General features: G+C 37.2%; 1 protein-coding gene across 6 annotated transcripts; it reads left to right on the top strand.

Moving 5' to 3' along the window:
* The first annotated feature begins 95 nt into the window (after positions 1-95).
* CDCA2 (cell division cycle associated 2) lies at positions 96-14,845 on the top strand. Of its 6 annotated transcripts, XR_006166155.1 has the most exons (17): positions 246-344; positions 1,184-1,774; positions 2,253-2,383; positions 2,981-3,134; positions 3,942-4,144; positions 5,118-5,196; positions 6,023-6,258; positions 6,633-6,720; positions 7,244-7,464; positions 7,914-7,992; positions 8,657-8,709; positions 9,763-9,903; positions 10,626-10,800; positions 11,332-11,531; positions 11,980-12,858; positions 13,899-14,072; positions 14,563-14,845. XR_006166155.1 is itself a non-coding variant. In XM_032990008.2 (16 exons), exons 2-15 carry the CDS (start codon positions 1,243-1,245, stop codon positions 12,820-12,822), a joined length of 3,135 nt encoding a protein of 1,044 aa, XP_032845899.2. In that variant the 5' UTR covers positions 96-198; positions 1,184-1,242; the 3' UTR covers positions 12,823-12,858; positions 13,899-14,487. The 6 variants fall into 6 exon arrangements, 5 of the variants coding, with proteins under 5 accessions (XP_032845899.2, XP_032845900.2, XP_032845901.2 ...); XM_032990008.2 differs by lacking the exons at positions 246-344; positions 14,563-14,845 and adding an exon at positions 96-198 and having other exon boundaries at positions 13,899-14,487; XM_032990009.2 differs by lacking the exon at positions 14,563-14,845 and having other exon boundaries at positions 2,984-3,134; positions 13,899-14,487.
* Positions 14,846-17,669: the final 2,824 nt, after the last annotated feature.

Below are 17,669 nucleotides of genomic sequence, written 5' to 3'. Positions count from 1 at the left end.
GCCGCCCTTGATTGGCCCCGCCTGGCACGTGGGCGCCGCACGTTGAACGAACCGTTTGTGGTGGTTTTGCCCCTTTTTTTTTTTTTTCAAAATGGGGCGTGAGCAACGGTCCGCGATCCCTCCGCGCGCAGCGAGCCAAGTAGTCCCCCGTCCGTCAGTCCGTCCGTCTCCCTCGCCGTGAAGCGGCGCCAGCGCGGGGTGGGGGTGCGACCCGGGCCCGGCATCTCCTGGGCCGCCCTCCCTCCCTCCCTCCATGCGCCTTTGGGCGCCATGCCGGCGGGGCGAGAGGGGCGAGGGCGCGGAGGGATACGCAGCGCTACGCAGCGCTGCGGCCCGGTTTGAACGTAGGAGGCGGGCAGGGGCCCGGCGGCTGTGGGGGAGTGCTGGGGCGGGCGTGAGGGCGGCCGTGAGGGGTAAGGTGGGGGGATAGGAAGGGGGTGGTGAGGGGGGACATGTCGGAAGGGTGTCTGAGGGGGGTGTGTGGGTGAGGGCAGCGAGGTGCAAGGGGGCGAGCGCTGAGGGGGCCGGGGGGAACCTTTGGGGCGGTGTTGGACACCGACCTCTCCCACAATCGCCTCTCGATTGTATGACCGGGTAGATGGAGGCATGTCATTTTAACGTGCGCGTTAAAAAAAGCAAAAACAAAACAAAAAAAAAAAAAAAAAAAAAAACAAGCCCAAAACAGTTCCGAACGCGGTGTTTAACAGCTTGATTCGTGTTACGCAAAATACGGGAAAATGCATATGTTTGTGGAGCCAAAGTTTCAGACAGACGTTATTGAGTTCTGCATGCTTAACTTAAAATCCAAGAAGCGAAATGCAAGCAGTGTCTGAAATTTTGCAGCTAGTATTAAACTGCTAATGCTTGTTGCAAAACAGCAGAACGATCCCAGTGTGATTATGCTTAACATTTTATACTAACTGAGATTATAAGTTTTATAAAGGGTGAAAGCATAGCCTTGTATTTCCTTACTCGTTAAACACCTCTTGCAGGTTTATATTGCCGTGCATTTTCCGTTATGGTGCTAGCCCTTTGTGTCCTGTCTATGTAGCTTTCTGGAGATACGACTTTCCCTTTCCACCACGCTCTGTTACAGGAAAAGCCTAGATTTGTAGAAGCTTGAGAATGCAAACTCTTGCTCTTACCAAATACCTATTTAAAATCTCTTTTTTCTTTTTGATAGGTATGTGATTACAGGAGAGCAAATGCTGATTAAATGTTTCTTAAAATAAGTCACTAACAATGCACAGACGATTTAAGAATATAAATGTTCCCCTGAAAATTAAAGAAAATGGGGGTAGATACACTGAAGAGAAGGAAGAGGCCTCTTTCCCCAATCAGTCAAAAGACCAGAAGATTTGCAAAGTGGCCAAGTCAAAAGCTGTAAAGGCATCCAAGAAGGAGAATTTAAATGATGGGAACCAGGCGCAGTTGCAAAAATGCACCCTGAAATATTGCGAAGGCCTCAAGAAGGAATCGTACCACAAGAAGGAGGATGTTGTTAGCTGTGGGTTCACTGAATGCTTTTCTGATAAACTAAAAGGGAATACAGTTGGTGAACCCACCTTGCCTTTGAGCAGTAAGGAAAATTTTTCAGGAAGTAGACGTGTTTCTTTGGGGGCTGAAGGCTACTTGACATGTAATGTGGAAAAAGCAGAAGAAATACCTGACTCTGGAATGTCAGAGAACCAGAGGAAAAACCCTGTTGATTTTGCAGCTGTAACAATTGCTGAATTTGGAATTACTCAAGAAAGTTTTACTAAACACTCTATAGGTAAGGCTGGAGTGACTAATGACTGTTGTCCGTCTCCGAGGAACATCTGGAGGTCATCTTGCCCAAGCACTTATCGAAAGCTTCAATTTAGGTCAAGTTCCAGTTGTCTGGCTGGGTTTGAATATGCCCAAGAATAGGATTGTGATACAATGTTGCTTTAATTCCCTATTAACTTTTTTCTGTCCAGTTGCTTAGGTGTCATGTGAGTTTCAAAAGGGAGTATTAAGACAAATTCTGCAAGTATTGGTAGACAGACCCTTTACTAGCAATTGAAAAAGTAAAAAAAAAAGACAACTTCTCAGTTGGTATATAGTTTAAGTAAATATTAACTTGCTTTTAGGAAACTAATTTGCTTTTGGTCAGGAAGGATGTTTTCATAAATAGCAGAAATCACTCTTACAAAAAAAAAAAAATTAAAGCTTTAGGTGTTCTTACCAAAAAAAATTTTTTTTTTTTTTTTATCTTGTCGCCATTTCAGGGAAGTCTCCAACTTCATTAAAATTTAGACGAAGATCAACAATTGGATTACGGGGGTCACCAGAAAATAACACCCTTATTCGATACCTTGCCCAACAGAGAAGTGACAGGCAAAAAGAAGCTATTGCACAGGTGAGTCTTTCTCAAACATCTGATGCTTAGTTCCTCCCAGGAATCAAATCTGGCAGAAAGAGAAGCCAAGTCTCAGGAAGAAGCCAGTAGAAGGAATAACCATGGCCTTAATTTTGTTGGCTTCCCTTGAACACCTTGCTTTAGAATAAGGGGATGTTAGAGGTTTTGTTTGTGTAGAGTCTGGAGTCTTTTCTCCATGCTCATGTATTTTAACTTTTGTTTACCACAACCTTTACTTTCCTGCATTTATCATGCTTGATTTGTGGTTAATTAAAGTGTTGATAGTTCAAAGTAAAGTAAATACTAGCATAAGTGAGGTGGTTTTTAATCAGACTTGTTCTTAACTTCAACTAGTATAGACTAGTCAGTAAACAAATTCTGGATGTGGTCTAGAGGGACCGATTAGGAAAGGTAGTAGAACATAACAGATTTTCTTTTTTGCATATTTTTATCATACAACAAAAATTGCAGCCATGTTAAATACAAGATTTACTCCTCTGAGTTTGTTTTATGCCAAAGTACAAATACTAAGTAATAAAGCCTCTGTCATAATGGCGGGGGGCAGGGGGAAGTCTCATGAGGTTAATTTTGTTTTAGCAGGTTAGTCCCTTTAAACATGAAAATGTCAGGTCGCTGAAGGACAAGATCAATGCCTTTCAAGCATCGTTTAAATCAGTACAAGAAGCTGAGGGGGCGACTGGCTTCTCTGGCCTGTCGAAAGTGGATGATGTTTCCCAGGAAGCAGGCTCGTGTAAGTTGATTGTGTTTCTGGTCAATGATTTATCTTAAACATCATGCCTTCCTGTAGGCCAAAAAGTACAAAATTACAAACACTTAATATAAAACAAAAAAAAATCTCCCTTTTTAAGGATTGGCACAGGTTTTTTTATGTTTGGTTTGAGGTTTTTCATTCATTTAAACCTATTTTTTTTCTTAGAGCATCTTGAATATTGTTTTTTCTGAATAACCTCTGAAGAAAAATGAAGACTAGTATTTTTTGTGACTGTTTTCTTAGTTTTACTTTCTAGATTTATACCCTTTAATTTACTTTTCACTAAGCGTTGGTGTTTTCACACTTCTTCCATGAAACAGAATGGTTTTTATGACGACTGGTTTTAGCAGTTGTAACTGTTACCTCTTTTGATGGTGATGTGCAGACTTTTGCTTAATAACTTTTAAGTGCAGTAATTTTAGAAATCACATGACATTACTGTGGTGTTAGCATCCTTATTTCTTAATGGAAATTTTAAGTATTGCAAAAGCAAGTCAGGGCAGTGCTGTAGTAACTGTGAGAGGATGATACTGTATTACTTCTCTGGTATTGGTGCTCTTAATAACATTTATATGAAGAGAGTAACTTGCTTTGTTTTGAAGATTTGGTAATGTTACTTTCAAAGTAGAACTAAAAAATGCATGTTTTCTTTTTCCTGACTAGAAAATTACCTAGCTTTTTGAATCTCACTGTCCTTTTGATGAAGAAACACAGAAAGAGCATTCATTGAAAACCTGAAGTTTGTGGTTTGTTTTTTGTTATTTGTTTTGGGTTTAATTGATGCAGCTCACAACAAAGTACCTTTTACAAAAGAGCGGAACCTGGATCAGTGGAGTGAAAAGCTCATGTCATACAACAGTGGAGCTGATTCCAAAGAAAGTTTAAGACAAAATTTGACCAACAGCAGTAAATCTGATATCAAGATCTGCAGCATCTTGTCTCCATGTCAAGATGTGACTGTCGCTGAACCTGCTGCTGCTGTTTCAGAGGTACTTAGATAAGTGTGGGCAAAGCACATGGAGAAATCAAGTAGCACAGCAAATCTCTCTTGTAAGAATAATGCATCTTATTATGACAAGTCAAAGGAAGCAAAATCTGGCATGGGCACTGATATGGTGGGACTGACCATGAATACAGCCTAACCTCCGATACCTGCTGCTGGCTTTTCTGAGGATGGGCTCAGTTTTCCTGTAAATGATCAGTGTGGATGCTCTAAGTTGTTCTAGTCAGTAAGATTATGCTCTCTTTTGATATTCAGATGGAAAAACTTATTTTATTCTAATAATAAAATTTAAGTATGTCTTGATTCTTCGGAATCCTCAGCTGTAACCATGTGAGATGTCACATTCACAGATCTGGCAAATACAGCTTTTTTCAGATATCAAAAAAAAATTTATTCATCACTGGGATGACTTTGAATGTAATTCTTAATCTTCACCTTGTGTCTGCTTGGCAGTTATTTGATATTTCATACCAAAAAAATTATATACTTTTATACTGATGGAGAAGTTAATTTGTCTTCTACATCAGTATCTCTAATGGCCCATTTATTAGTGGCATAAAATGTGGAGACGGGGTCTGTTTTGCTAGGTGTGTCCTCTGATGCTGCTGGAGCTGTAAAACAGCTGTGATAGTGTAACAGTTGTATGGAGGTGAGGAAAAAACCTGCCTGAATCGGTGATTAAAATATACAGGTTTTTCATTCCGTCTTTTTTTCATTTCTGATGTCTAATCTTTTTAAGCATTTAGCCTTGATGTTTTGGGAAAATAAATTCAACTGAAGTAGTGGATGACTGAGAACTGAAATCCTTGTCTATGAGGTTAAAAAACTCTATAGTTCATGCTATTTTAAAAGGCAACATTTGCAAATAGTTTTTTATTTCTTTATCATGTTGTTTGGGTGTGTATATAAATAGATGAGAGAGATATTATATATATAAAATCTTGTAACTTTTTCTCTAGGAATGGGTTTATGAGCAACACAATCCTATTGAGTCCTGTGAGGCTGTTCTAATTAGAGATATCTTAGAAACAGGCCATGGTAAGAGGATTCATCACTCTTATAAATCTTTGTTATATTCTTATTAGAAAACAAAAATACTTAGACTTGTATGATATGTAAGGAAATGTTTCACAAGCAGTCATCCCATGTCTGTTGTTTTGTCTACAATTTATAATGCAGTAGAAATCTGATACAACTTTGACATAAAGGCTGATGAGGGAACAATAAAAAAAAAAGGACTGCAAATAATGATCTATTCAAGAGCTGCTGCAGAGGAGGCTCAAGTCCCAGTTTATAAACTGAATTCAGAGCTCATTCAGTAGAGCATAGCTTTAAACATGGTTTTAGTTAAGCACAATTCATAGGAAGGAAATAGCTTTTATATTTGGAAGGTGGGGTAGGGCCTCTTGGGTGGTATGTTAGCAGTTTGATTCTGATAGAAAAAGCAAGCTCAAACTGAGACACAGGCTGGGAAAGATTGTTTAGAGTTTTCTGTAATTTTGCTAGTCAGGCCATTTTTAGGGAAAAATATAATTGAGTAGTTCATGCCTGTGAAGGAAAGAGGGATGTTAATGTACAGGGTCCCTCTCTCTACATTAAAGAATAGATTTTTTTTTTTCCCCCCAATTTACATGGATGAGAATTTTCCTTCATACAGTGCTCCTCTTTTTACTTTAAATTTCTGAAAATGACCTGTAAATATGGCACAGTAATAGCAGAAATTTAGAAATAAGGGGATTTTTTGGTGATGTTGCTGCACAGAATCTATGGAGATGTGTACATTTATAGTTCATGTAGCTAATACTAAAGTCTTCACAATTTTACTTCAGTCCTTAATTGTCATATCTGTCTACTTGCTCTGAAGATTTCAGTTCTGACCACATCAGTAAAGACATTAGAAGTAATGTTATATCAGATCTAAGCAGAAAGAAAGTTAGCTTTGTGGAAGAACTGAGCCTGGAAATATTTGATGAAAGCAAGCCACCTATCACACCACTGCAAACGAGAAATATTTCATTAAATGAGTGTACACAGAGTGGCTCCCATCTGCGATCCGTATTGAAGAAAACACCAGTGAAGCAACTAATGGAGAGCACGAAGGTTGGTTAACTGACTTACATGGAAGTACTGATACTAAGGCTGAACTTCTGCGGTCATTATTGAACTGCCAGAAGTTGAATCGTGGTTAAAGATACTTTTTGAGTAATTGACATGCATCAGAAGCAATTCAATGCTATCAGTGGATATCTGTTTGCTGTTTGGTCATCTTGGAAGCTTTGAAGCTTTCATGTGATGTGAAGATCTAGATGTATGTTGCTGAGTTTTATTAATTTAGAAAACAAGTAGTTTTTTTAAACAATAGGACTGATTATTAAATGCTGCTTACAGAAAAAGTTGTTTTCACTTTGATTTGAACATGGACAATATTTTAATTGTAGTACTGAATAGGTGATTGTATCACTTAAATTTGATAGGAATACTCAAATGATGCAGTTGACAGAGGAGGAGGTGAATCTCCTGCAGTCTCCAATTGTGCGGAAATCTCTGACACACTGCAAACAGGTTAGATTCCTCTTGTTTTTTAAATAGGCAGAGCAATATGTGGGTTCATAAGGTTTTGCCTCTCTGGTAAATGTGAAGAATTATATGCATTAAGCACCACTGAAGTAGCTCATGTATGGCATCCTACTGAATGAAGTGGAAAATAAGATTGGCAAGGAAAATAATGTGTATTTAAAAAAAAAAAAAAAATAATTCCACATTAAAGCTTCAGAAAGCCTCTCATACTAGAATAGTATCACTTGTTTTTCAAGAGATTTTATACTTGTCAACTGGAACTTGCAGAACAGCTAGTCATTTCTAGTCATCTATTTTCTTTCTTCCTTAATTCTTGATACTGTAATAAAGCTATAGTGAAAATTGTGGTTGAATCCACAGGACAGGTATAGGTGGTATTTTGCTCTTTGGTTGGGGGTGATGGTGTGATTTTTAAGAGAATGTTAAGACCCATAAAAGGCCTTGAAAAGTCTCTGCTCTATGAAAGCTTTTAAGTTCACTAACCATTCTATGTATTTTATTACAATAGAGAAAACTGAAAGACATAGTTATGAAATGCCAAAGAAGAAGAGAGTTACTTTTGGAAAAGTTCTAAGCCCAGAAATATTTGACAAAACTTTGCCTGCAAATACTCCATTGCGCAAAGGAGCAACTCCAGTCCGTTTTCCAGGATTACAGAGTACTAGCCCTTCTGCAGGGTCAAGTCTCACTGAAGAACCATTACCTCAGCCAAACTTTGATTGCAATGATGTGAGTTTTTTGGGTTTGTGTTTTTTTTTTCCCAAGCTATAAAAAGAGCCACTTAGTCTCTATGAATGTTCAATTTTTGTTTAATTTTTTTCCTCCAGTATGCTTGGTTTTAAAAAGAAATTTCTCAAATATTAAAATACAGTCCACTTGAAACTTTAGAATGAGATTGAGAACTTTTGCTTTTGCTTTATGAATTCTAAATAGCATTTTGGCCTGTAGAGCTATGTTTAAAGTTGAATACTGGTAGCACATGAAATGTTTTTGCCTTGGATTATTCATATACTTTAGCTACTCTATTTCTTTTTGCCATATACAGCAAATGAGCTGCCACGTTCTTTAAGGAAAAAAAAATAAAATTGCCTGGCTGTTCCAAACACTAATGGACCAGGTGTTTTTCAGTATATATCTGGTATAGTATATTGCCAAAAGATTTAACTTTTTTTTTAAAGGAATGTGGTGAGCCTCTTGAAGAGTTAGTGGAGGGTCCTGTTGCTGCAGAAGACCCCTTACCTGTTGAAAATACAGAAGGTAACCCCAACTTGTATTTTTTTCATTAGATAATGCGTCTTTCTGTATCTGGAAATTGAGAGATGACACAGGCATTTTTTGTTTTTGTTGTTTTATACAGTGGATATATTTCAGTTGTGCTAAAATCTAAATGTTCTTGCTTTCTTCTCAAGGTTGTTGCAGTAGCTGCAGTGTTTACCTGTTATTTAGGTTAACTGGATGTTATTTGACCTTGTGGTATTTTTCTGTGAAAGTGGCTGATCTAATTAGACTTACTGCTTTAAGTAATTGGGATTACTATCTTGACTCTGATATTGTAATTTTGATGGTTTTAAAATAGCAAGCAAGACAACAACAAAGAAAATTGAAGGGGGGTTGTGCATGTGTATGCATGTATCTATGTGAAAGCTGTGTAAGTGCTAATTATTTTGTTACCAAATCCTCACAATTTCTGTTTTCCTCTGTTTTGTAAAGCAAGCCGTTGGGTTTTGGTGGTTTTTGTTGTTGTTGTTGGTTTTTTTTTGTTGTTGTTTTTTTTTTTAATCTTGCTGTGTTTGATAGTCCTCAATACTAAGATGCCTAAACACACTGTGTATGTAAGAAACTGTGGATAATTTCCTCAAAATGTGATTAGCTTTTTGTGATGAAACTGAATCAATATTCTTGTTTTCTTCATATATATTAGCAGAAACTGACAAGTCTGATATGATAACAACTAATTCTTCTACTAAAAGAAAGGTAAGCTTCTTTAGTGATAATGGTTTGTTTGTTTTGGTTTTTTTTTTTTTTTTTATCTTCTTCAGCAGAATTTTCTTTTATACCTCCTGATACTTAAAAGAGTTTTTACAGGTTCAAGTATGAGGATTGTGTATATCCAGTTATATGCAAACGTCTCAAGTTAGTGCAGGTAATTGTCTTAAGGAAATCTCATTTTTGAGTGAAAGTGATTTTCCAGTTATTGAAAACATTTTTTGGTTATAATCTGGTATTTAAATTCACTATTTCTGTTGACTTTTCCAGGAGCTTTCCCAAATAGTCTGACAAAATTTAGAAGAGATGTATTAATAGTTTCATTGATAGGGTCAGTGGCTTCATTCATGGGAGTCTAAAAACTTAGAATCACAGAAAATTTAGGAGAATGGAAACAAAGTTTTCTGTCTGATTTTTCTATCTGGTTTAATTTCTTTGAAATCTAGGAACATGAGATAGAGGCTAATAAAGTCAAGTTTATTCTGCAGCCTGCGATGACTTTTGGTATCACCAAAAACGTGGTTGTGTTCCCAAGTCCACTGCGACAGACCTTCAGTCTTGTTAACCTTTTTCTCTGCTAGCCATAAGGCAGAGTATCATACATGTGTATCTTCTGGTTGCTGGAATTTTAAGATGCATAGAATTTATTGTACAATGATTCTGCAAGAAGTGCTTTCAGACTTCAGTGTTATACAGTTCCTAGTGTGGAGGGAGGGGGAAGGCAAAAAATAGGTAATACAAAAAAGTAACACATCTTCTCTGAAAGAAATAACTGAAGATGAAAATTTACTATTTTCTCATTATGATGTCATTTTTGCACAAATAGGGTTATACTGTACTGGATGAACAGACTAGCTCTGTAAATGTTAATTTCCAGTTACGAGTGTCTAACTCTTATGACCTTGTATATGAAATAACAGAGACTAATTACAATGTGATTCTTCTAACTGCTGGACTCTGGAGTATTTTTTAAAAAGGCGAGTGTATGCATGTGCACTTACACATGGACCCCAACAACTTAAAATTCATGTTTGTCAACAGTGTAGAATCATTTCAGAGGGAACTGATTTTAGCGTCTCAAGAGCCACAAATACTAAGAATGCTAATGATACTAAAAATCCAAGAAAGAACAAGCTTCAAAGACAAAATAATATAACCACATCTGCTGCCAAAAAGACACAAGTAAGTGACAGCCCACTGCAGTTGGTGGATGTTGCCTTTATTTCTCTATACAAGTGTGTCTCCTTTTTTGTGTCTTACATGATTATTTTGATCTTTATTACAAAGATTTTCTAGAAGGTATTAGGTATGCTGTTTTTGCCAATATTCTCTTTTTCACGCCTATCTTGTTTACCTCCACTTACTGCCACACCCCCCTTTTCCTTATTGCTTGTTAAGGCTGACTAGCCAGGTTTAAATACTTTTAGGGCAAAAAGGATACTTTGTGGAGGTGAAGGGGGGGAGTGTCACCTTTCAGACAGAAAATGAGTTTATGGTGGTTCTTTTACCAAGTGTATGCTGTAGTAGTTCTTTGAACTTGCCCAGTTACGTGCTAGTTAAGTATTATAAAGCTGTGAGACTCCTAAAAGATTTTTGCTTTCATGTATTGGAAGGGAAAATGCACATTCCTCTTCAAACTAAGCATGAATGAAGAAGCTGTAGTTTTGAGGTGAAAGACTAATTTCTTTGATTTCTAGATTCGGTTAAATGAAACAAAAATCAGATCTCATGTTTGAGAAGTAATTATCCCCTGCTTGGAGTTTTTAGATTAATTTGTAGATGGCAGAATGAGTGGAGCCTTCATTTTAGGGGAAACAACTGTTAGCCATCAAAATCCAGTAATGGTGTTACTTATTTGTTGGAAAATATTGTCCAGGATAATTTGGTCTTCTCAATCTTTTCAGAAAACAAAACATACAAGCTATGGGAAAAGAAGAAAGAAAAAAGTAAAAAAATCTTTATATGGGGAAAGAGAGATGGCTTCTAAGAAACCTCTTCTCAGCCCTATTCCTGAAATTCCAGAGGTTTTCTCTTCTGCCTCATCTCCAAACTCACCAGAGGCAAATGTACTTTTTTCAGGTAATGTGGTTTTTAGTTTTGGTTTGGCTTGCTCTTTATGTTGCTCCTAATTTTTTGTTTCGACAGTTTCATAAAAAAAATGTTGAGAGTTATCTTGAATTCTGTGCATAGGTGAGGAGCCCAATATACGTTTTTTACTTTTAATTACTTCTGTAACAGTAGAGTCCAGAGGATCTAATAGATTAATAATCTCTAACTGCATAAATGTAACGCTTGTTGGACTAAGTGTGAAGCTGACAAAAAAAAAAGCGCACCTCTGTGTACTTTGACTGGATATTGATATTTTCATAGTGTCTAACACTGGTAAGTTGAGCATGAATAGTGATGTGCAGTAGCTTTCTGGGCTGTTTTTGTTTGTTTTTTTGTTTTTTTTTTTTTTTTTTACACTAATTATCTAGAATGGTTGTTTAGGTTACTTTTATGTAAGTAAAATACTATAAAGCTTTTTCTGTAATATTTAAAAGAGATTTTGTACTTCAAGTAGAGTCAAGTAATCACGCGTTTATTCTAACTCAGAGGATATATTTTTAGATAATACCAAATCTGGCAGTGCTTGCAAGGATGTTCAACAGAAGCCAGCGGTTGAAAGAATTAGTGGGAAAAACATCTGTGCAGTTCACATGTATTCAAGCTCTAAGGGCCTGGACATGGGAGAAGCCAGCAGCTCCAGTAATACAGTGTTTCAGGTGTCCGATGGTGATCTGAAGTCTGTTTCTGGCATTGATCACAAGGTAACCAATATGCTTAAGGATACTGCTAGAAAATAAGTCAGAATTGTGCTTGATGTTGGATCAAAAAAGTAATGCTTGGGGGGAAGAAAAAAACTAAGTGATTAAACATTGGAACAGGCTGCCTGGAGAGGCCATGGGATCTCCATCCTTGGAAGGGAGGTATTCTGAACTCAACAAGGCCTCAAGTGACATGAGTTTGGGCCCACACTGGAGCAGATTCCAACCTGCAGGATTCTTTGTGTTGGTTGGGTGGGATTTTTTTGAGAATGACTAGACCTGGTGTGGAAAACAATAACAGTTGTTTAATTGTCAACTGTTTGAAACCCTTTTTTTGTGGACTAACTTTCGCCTATGTTTAAAAAAACAAAACAAACAAACAAACAAACAATAAAAAAAAAAAAAAAAAAACAATACAACCCTTTTTTTTTTTTTTTTTTTTCCCCCATAGTTTTCAAACATTATGGCAGATGCAAAGTATGGTTTTGATACATCTGACTATTTCCAAGAAGGTAAAGAGACTGCATGTATAAAAGAGGCAAAAGGAAGTGGTTCTTTGATAGAAAACAAGGAATTACAAGGAAATCCTCTAAATAAGGCAGAGCAACTAACTGGGCTAGAATTTCTGGAACAAGAGGACACTAGTGTACATAAGGATGTCCAGAGACCTGAGTGTCCACAAAAAGGTTCTGTGAGAGGTAGTCCACGAAGAAGAAGAAGTTGTAGTGCCATCTATTTTCCTCCTGTTGAAAAATTGGAAATAACTGGAAACAATCTTCCAGTTTCTTCTTTTAACTTGGAAGAAGTCTTATCTGTTCCTCAGCTAAAAAATGACTCCTTAGAGCCTTTTAGAAGAAAGATCAGTACCAGTGGTGAAAGAGTAGTGAGGCGCAGCATGAGATTACATAAAGATGCAGAAATGGAAGGGCTTGCATGGATTCAAGTACCTGATGAGATTCAAAGGAAGCCTCCCCTGCTAGCTTCTGCTTGTAGAATCAGGAGAACAATAAGCACATCCATTCTTACAGAATCTGAGAATATTCACCGTGAAGAACAAAATCTCATCCTGTTTTCAGCACCAGGGAAGGAGAACAATGACTCTCTTAATCTTAATGATGGTCCTTGCAAAAGATGGAGGAGAAAAAGCATGTTTGTATCCTCACCTCAAGAAACAAGAACTTGGTCTCAAACCCGGAAAAGGAGCATAACAAATTCTGCCTATAGGAAGGACAGAAGTAACCCAAAACACTACCAAGAAGTAGAAATACCTCTTGAAAAGAACTCTAACATTTAGTGAGGTTTCAGCTACCTCTGATTTTCTAAAGTGAAGGTCAGTATTAGACTCTTATGTTCACTCTCCTAAGTGCTGTTTTCTTCTCTCTCACACTTATGTTTCCTTACTTAGTATTTCTTTATTAATTTTCTGTTTAACTTAGAACTGATTTTCCTTGTCTTGGTGCCTAAAATGCTTGAATATCAGAACTGTGTGAAAGACCTAGCTTGGCTCAGAGCATTGGTCCAGTAGACAATCATGGCAGGTAATCAAGAGGATAAAAAATTTTTCTCCCATCATGAATTAAATTTGACATCAGCTCTTTATTGTAGTCTATGTCCTTGCTTACGTGTATTCATACTTCAGTGCTGTCTACAGAGCAATAGCAGTTAAACACTCCTAACATTATAAAAACCTCAACAAATTACAAGTTTTCTCTGTACCACCAAGTTCAGACATTTCCAGAAGGCAGAGACTATTTTTTCTCAGCTGTAAGGATTGCTTGTAGGGGCTAGTGAATTCTGTTGCAAGACAATATATAAAAATTAAATAATGTTTATGCATGAATTTGTATGCATCTTATCACAGTTTGGGATTTTCTTGTGTTTGTATAAATGTTTACAGTTGTGGTACCTGCACAGTTGTGTGGGATTTTTGCCCTTGAAACAGTCAGGATTATTAGACTGGATGTGTTTAGAAAACGCTCTGGCTACATTTGCTCCTCTTGCTACAGTTGCTAAATGGAGAGATGTCAGCAAATGTGTGACTCCCAGCTGTTTTAAGTAAAGAGGAACAAATTTCATAGTTCAAAAATATGGTCTGTGGTGACACGTTACTTTTTAGATGATTTGGAGTTGATATTAATCCACATTTTGCTGATAGGGCTCTTCATTTGAAAGAATATGATTCAAGCTTAAGATTTTGTTATATTTTTAGTTTAATTGAAGTAGATAAAACATGATTTTATCTTCAGTAGTTAAACCATGATGTTGTGAAGTATGTCCTTACGGCGAGAATTGCTTGAAGTGTTGATGTTTCCTGTGTGCTTGATCATTCCTTATAAATTGCTTTTGAAATCTGCATGAATTTTCTTCCAGATTTCAAAACTATCCTCAAAAAGCCCTTGAGATTCTCTACAAATAAGAAAGAAATCACTTCTGGCTTGAAGGGGAAGAGTAGAGGCGGGGAAGCGGTTACCATCTTCTGAAAAGACTTTGCTTTACTTTCTGGGCATGAACAGGGGGATAGAGTTTTGCTTCTCTGGTGTGAAGGTTGGTCATTTTAAAAAAAAAAAAAAAGCTTTTAAATTTTTATTGTATGTAACAATAATTTTTTTAAAATTAAATTGGCTAAGTAAAGTGAAACATTCATCATACAATAAAGCTGTACTTCATTTCTGGACATTTCCAATCTTTGGTATATATGTACTAAATACAATGCATATTATTCAGTAGTTGACCTGTCATCTTACTACTTTCATTTTTCTAGTTTGAACAGTGTAATAAAAAGTGATGACTGTAGGTGGTCTACTTAAACATTTGCTGTTGCTTTCATTTTTCATACTGTTCTGTTTCAGCCCTAGTGAAATACCTGTGCCAGCTTGAAGGAAATAGCTTTCTGTTGAAAACGATCTCTTCTGTGACCTTGTTTTTAACATTATTGATGTGGAATAAAATACTTTATGTACTTGGCTGCTTTTATAAAGCTTAAAAGCAAACAGAACAGTTCCATTTTTATGCATGTTTTTACTTTTCTCTACAGACATCATCAGTTTTTCCTAAGACAAGAACTCCTAAGGCAACTTGAAAGAAACTTCACTACTTAAATGCTGTTCATCTTATGCTGCTTTAGAAACATTACTGAAGTTATCAAAACAGTTTCCTTGATGTTTTATTTTGGGGTTTGCTTTTGTATCACAATGAAAATTTTAGATTTGGGAACAGAAGGGCAATAGTTCCTTGGGTTTTCTTGTTGTGTTAGCAGTATGTTGGTGTACCAGGAGAGGGCAGTCTGACATGAGTTTTTACGGTTGTAACTGAATTTGAAAATAATACCCTAATGTACAAGATCTTTGAAGAGATAGTAGCTAAGGTTAAAATCTAAAGCTCCTTGACATTAAAATTAATAATAGGTGCTACTTGTAACACTAAAAAAAAATCAAAACAGCAACTGGGCTACGCACTGGAATTAATCTGGAAAAGTGAAATGTTTATGTGCTGTATTCAGATATGACTCTCTATATGGAAATCACATTGCATTCCTAAACACAGGAGAGCACTACAGTGCAGCTGAGATGTTAGGGTTTACCTAACAGCTTTCAGATATCAAATCTACAGTGAGTGAATCCTTTGGAGACTGGGTGTCAGATACTGAATACCAGACTCGAGTAGTCAGGTCAAGTAAAGAGTTGTCCTGGAGAAAGAGGCAATTAACTAGTGTGTATGATACTAGAGGGCTTCATCTAAAATGCTGCCTAGAATCTGCTTTTTGTGATGTTGCTGTCCTATGTGCCAGTCACAGCAGCACTGGAAGAGAATTCTCCCTTGAGGTTTCTTGAGTGGATAGGCTAAGTGTACTTTAAATGTGAAGTGTAAGTAAAGTCAGAAATAAAAGAGTAAGGGTAAACAGAACAAAGCTTGGATATTCCTCCTGGCAGAGCTTGCTTGAAAAGGGTTGTTAGGAATTATGTGGAGATGCTTGATGGCAGTTTGCATGGCTTGCATGAGGGTGAGGTTGGAACCTACAGAGAAATAAAAGAGGTTACAGTTAACAGGACTTAATCTGGAGAGAATCTGAGAGAAGACAAGTCTTCGATTATGCAGAAGGTTGTTGTAAGGGGGTATGGGTAATAATCTGTTCTCCATATCTGTACTGAATGGGACAAGAAATAATGTGTTTAAATTAGAGAAAAAAATGTTTCTGTTAAACATTAACATAAAAGTTTCAGCAGCAGAGATAGTTGAGCACAGGAATACATTGCCTTGGGAAGTTGTGGAATCTCCATCACTGGAGGCTTTTAAGAACAGATTAAACAAATATCTGTCAGGAATGACATATGATCCTTCCTAGGGGTAAGAATAGGGCCTGGATGGCCTCTTGAGGTCCCTTCTGGCTGTTTTCTGATTGCTGGAGATTAGGGTTGCAGGAGGTGATTTGGGACTTGCCTAATAGTTAAGACCCAAGATAGAATCTGTTGTGGAATAGGGAGCTGGAGAATTGCTAATACTGGGGGCTGTTTAGCATGGGATGGAACTGGGGAATTTGACAGAGAGCTCTTCATGCAAGGCTAGCAAAATGGTCTTAGTACTTTAAATATTCAGATCTCGTGTGACTCGCTGCTCCTCAGAAGAGCCTCTCTATAGACCCTTGACATAGTGTAACCTACAACTGGGTGGCTGTGCTATTATACAGGAAGAGTGAACAATCGTGTTCCATTTTCAGATTAGCTTTTCTAAAATGGAGTTAACATTAATGTTTGAATGACCAGCAACTTCACTATCCCTATTCAATCAACAGTAGAACTTTTTGAAGTAATTTCTTGTCTTCATTGCCACTCTGGGGTGCAGGTATTAAAATAAAGGTATTGTGTGTGAGTGCAGGCTGGTGTCAAGATACTTTGAGTTGATGGTTCTAGTTTTCAGCTGTTAATTGCAGCACTATCTGAAGTAGATTTTAATGGTGTTCTGTCACAGTAGGTTAGCTTAGTCACTCTGATACAACCTGCAGTTTTATTTGCAGCAAAGTCATCGGACAAAAGAACGCACAAAGTCAGCGGTGTAAAACTGAGTGGTGGTGTTTGATCAGTGAAGCATCGCGACCCAGTATGTCAGACTGGGGAGCTGGCTGATGCAGTCTCCCAGTGTGAAGGGTAGCCTTTGTAGCCTTCAGTTTAAATCACTGGTTTGACTTTTTTTGTGCTGTACTGAGCTCCATGTCAGTCTGTGCACTATAGTGGCATCTTCCACCTCTCATTTACTCTCCCTACTCTTCTAAAGGGAGGCTTGTTCTTTCTTCAGAGGATTGTTGTAAAGATTACTGTGTCTCTAAAAGTACTTCACTGACATTAAGTGCTGCATTGTATAGACGTTCAGTGGCTTCAAGTATGGTAATAGCTAGCAGTAAGTGTATATTGCCGAATAATTGCATTTAGCAGATTGTCATGTAATTATCATGCTCTGACTGCCATAGAGGACAAGTGGTGGGCCCTAGAAAGACTGATTATTTTGCCACTCTAATTATGATATCGTTAATAAGTGAGAGTAATTACATATCACTTTTCTTGCGCTATCCTATGAAGTGCAGTCTTGATAAATATTCAGATAGCTGAATATCTGACAACTAGCAGTAAGGAGTATTTCATAGTTGGCATGGTTGCTTAAATTAGCTTAATATTAGTGAGCTGAAGAGACAATACTTGAATTCTTCAGAAAGTTTTGAAGGGAAACTGTTAGTGTTTTCCAGGAATTATTTTATGCCAATATTTTGCGATAGTTAAAATGCACATACGTTACAAAAGCGGAAATGATATGACCAAGTTTTCTCACACATGAGTTAACAGCAGTAAAATAGTTTTCTCAACCCGACACTCATGGTAAGTAAGGAAAAGAAAATAACAAGAATTGTACATGCCTTAGTGTTGTGTGGGGGGGTTGTTTTTTAAGAAAATAGATAATCAATTGTTAGTAAAGCTTAATCAAGTCTTCAGCTTATTTTTCTCTACTTGCTTTTGCCCAATTGGTCCATAGAAGGGGGAACTGAAACACCTCAGTGTTGCATGTAAATGTCACTACTGTATGTTCATCTCATTTAATTGCTGTTTATAAATGCACTAAAATGTTTGTGCTCTACTTTTCCTTCTCCTCACTCTG

Source organism: Tyto alba, unplaced genomic scaffold (genome assembly GCF_018691265.1).
Source record: "Tyto alba isolate M040663 unplaced genomic scaffold, T.alba_DEE_v4.0 Super-Scaffold_34, whole genome shotgun sequence".
NCBI classification, from domain to species: domain Eukaryota; kingdom Metazoa; phylum Chordata; class Aves; order Strigiformes; family Tytonidae; genus Tyto; species Tyto alba.
This window is presented reverse-complemented; position numbering and strand designations above follow the sequence as displayed.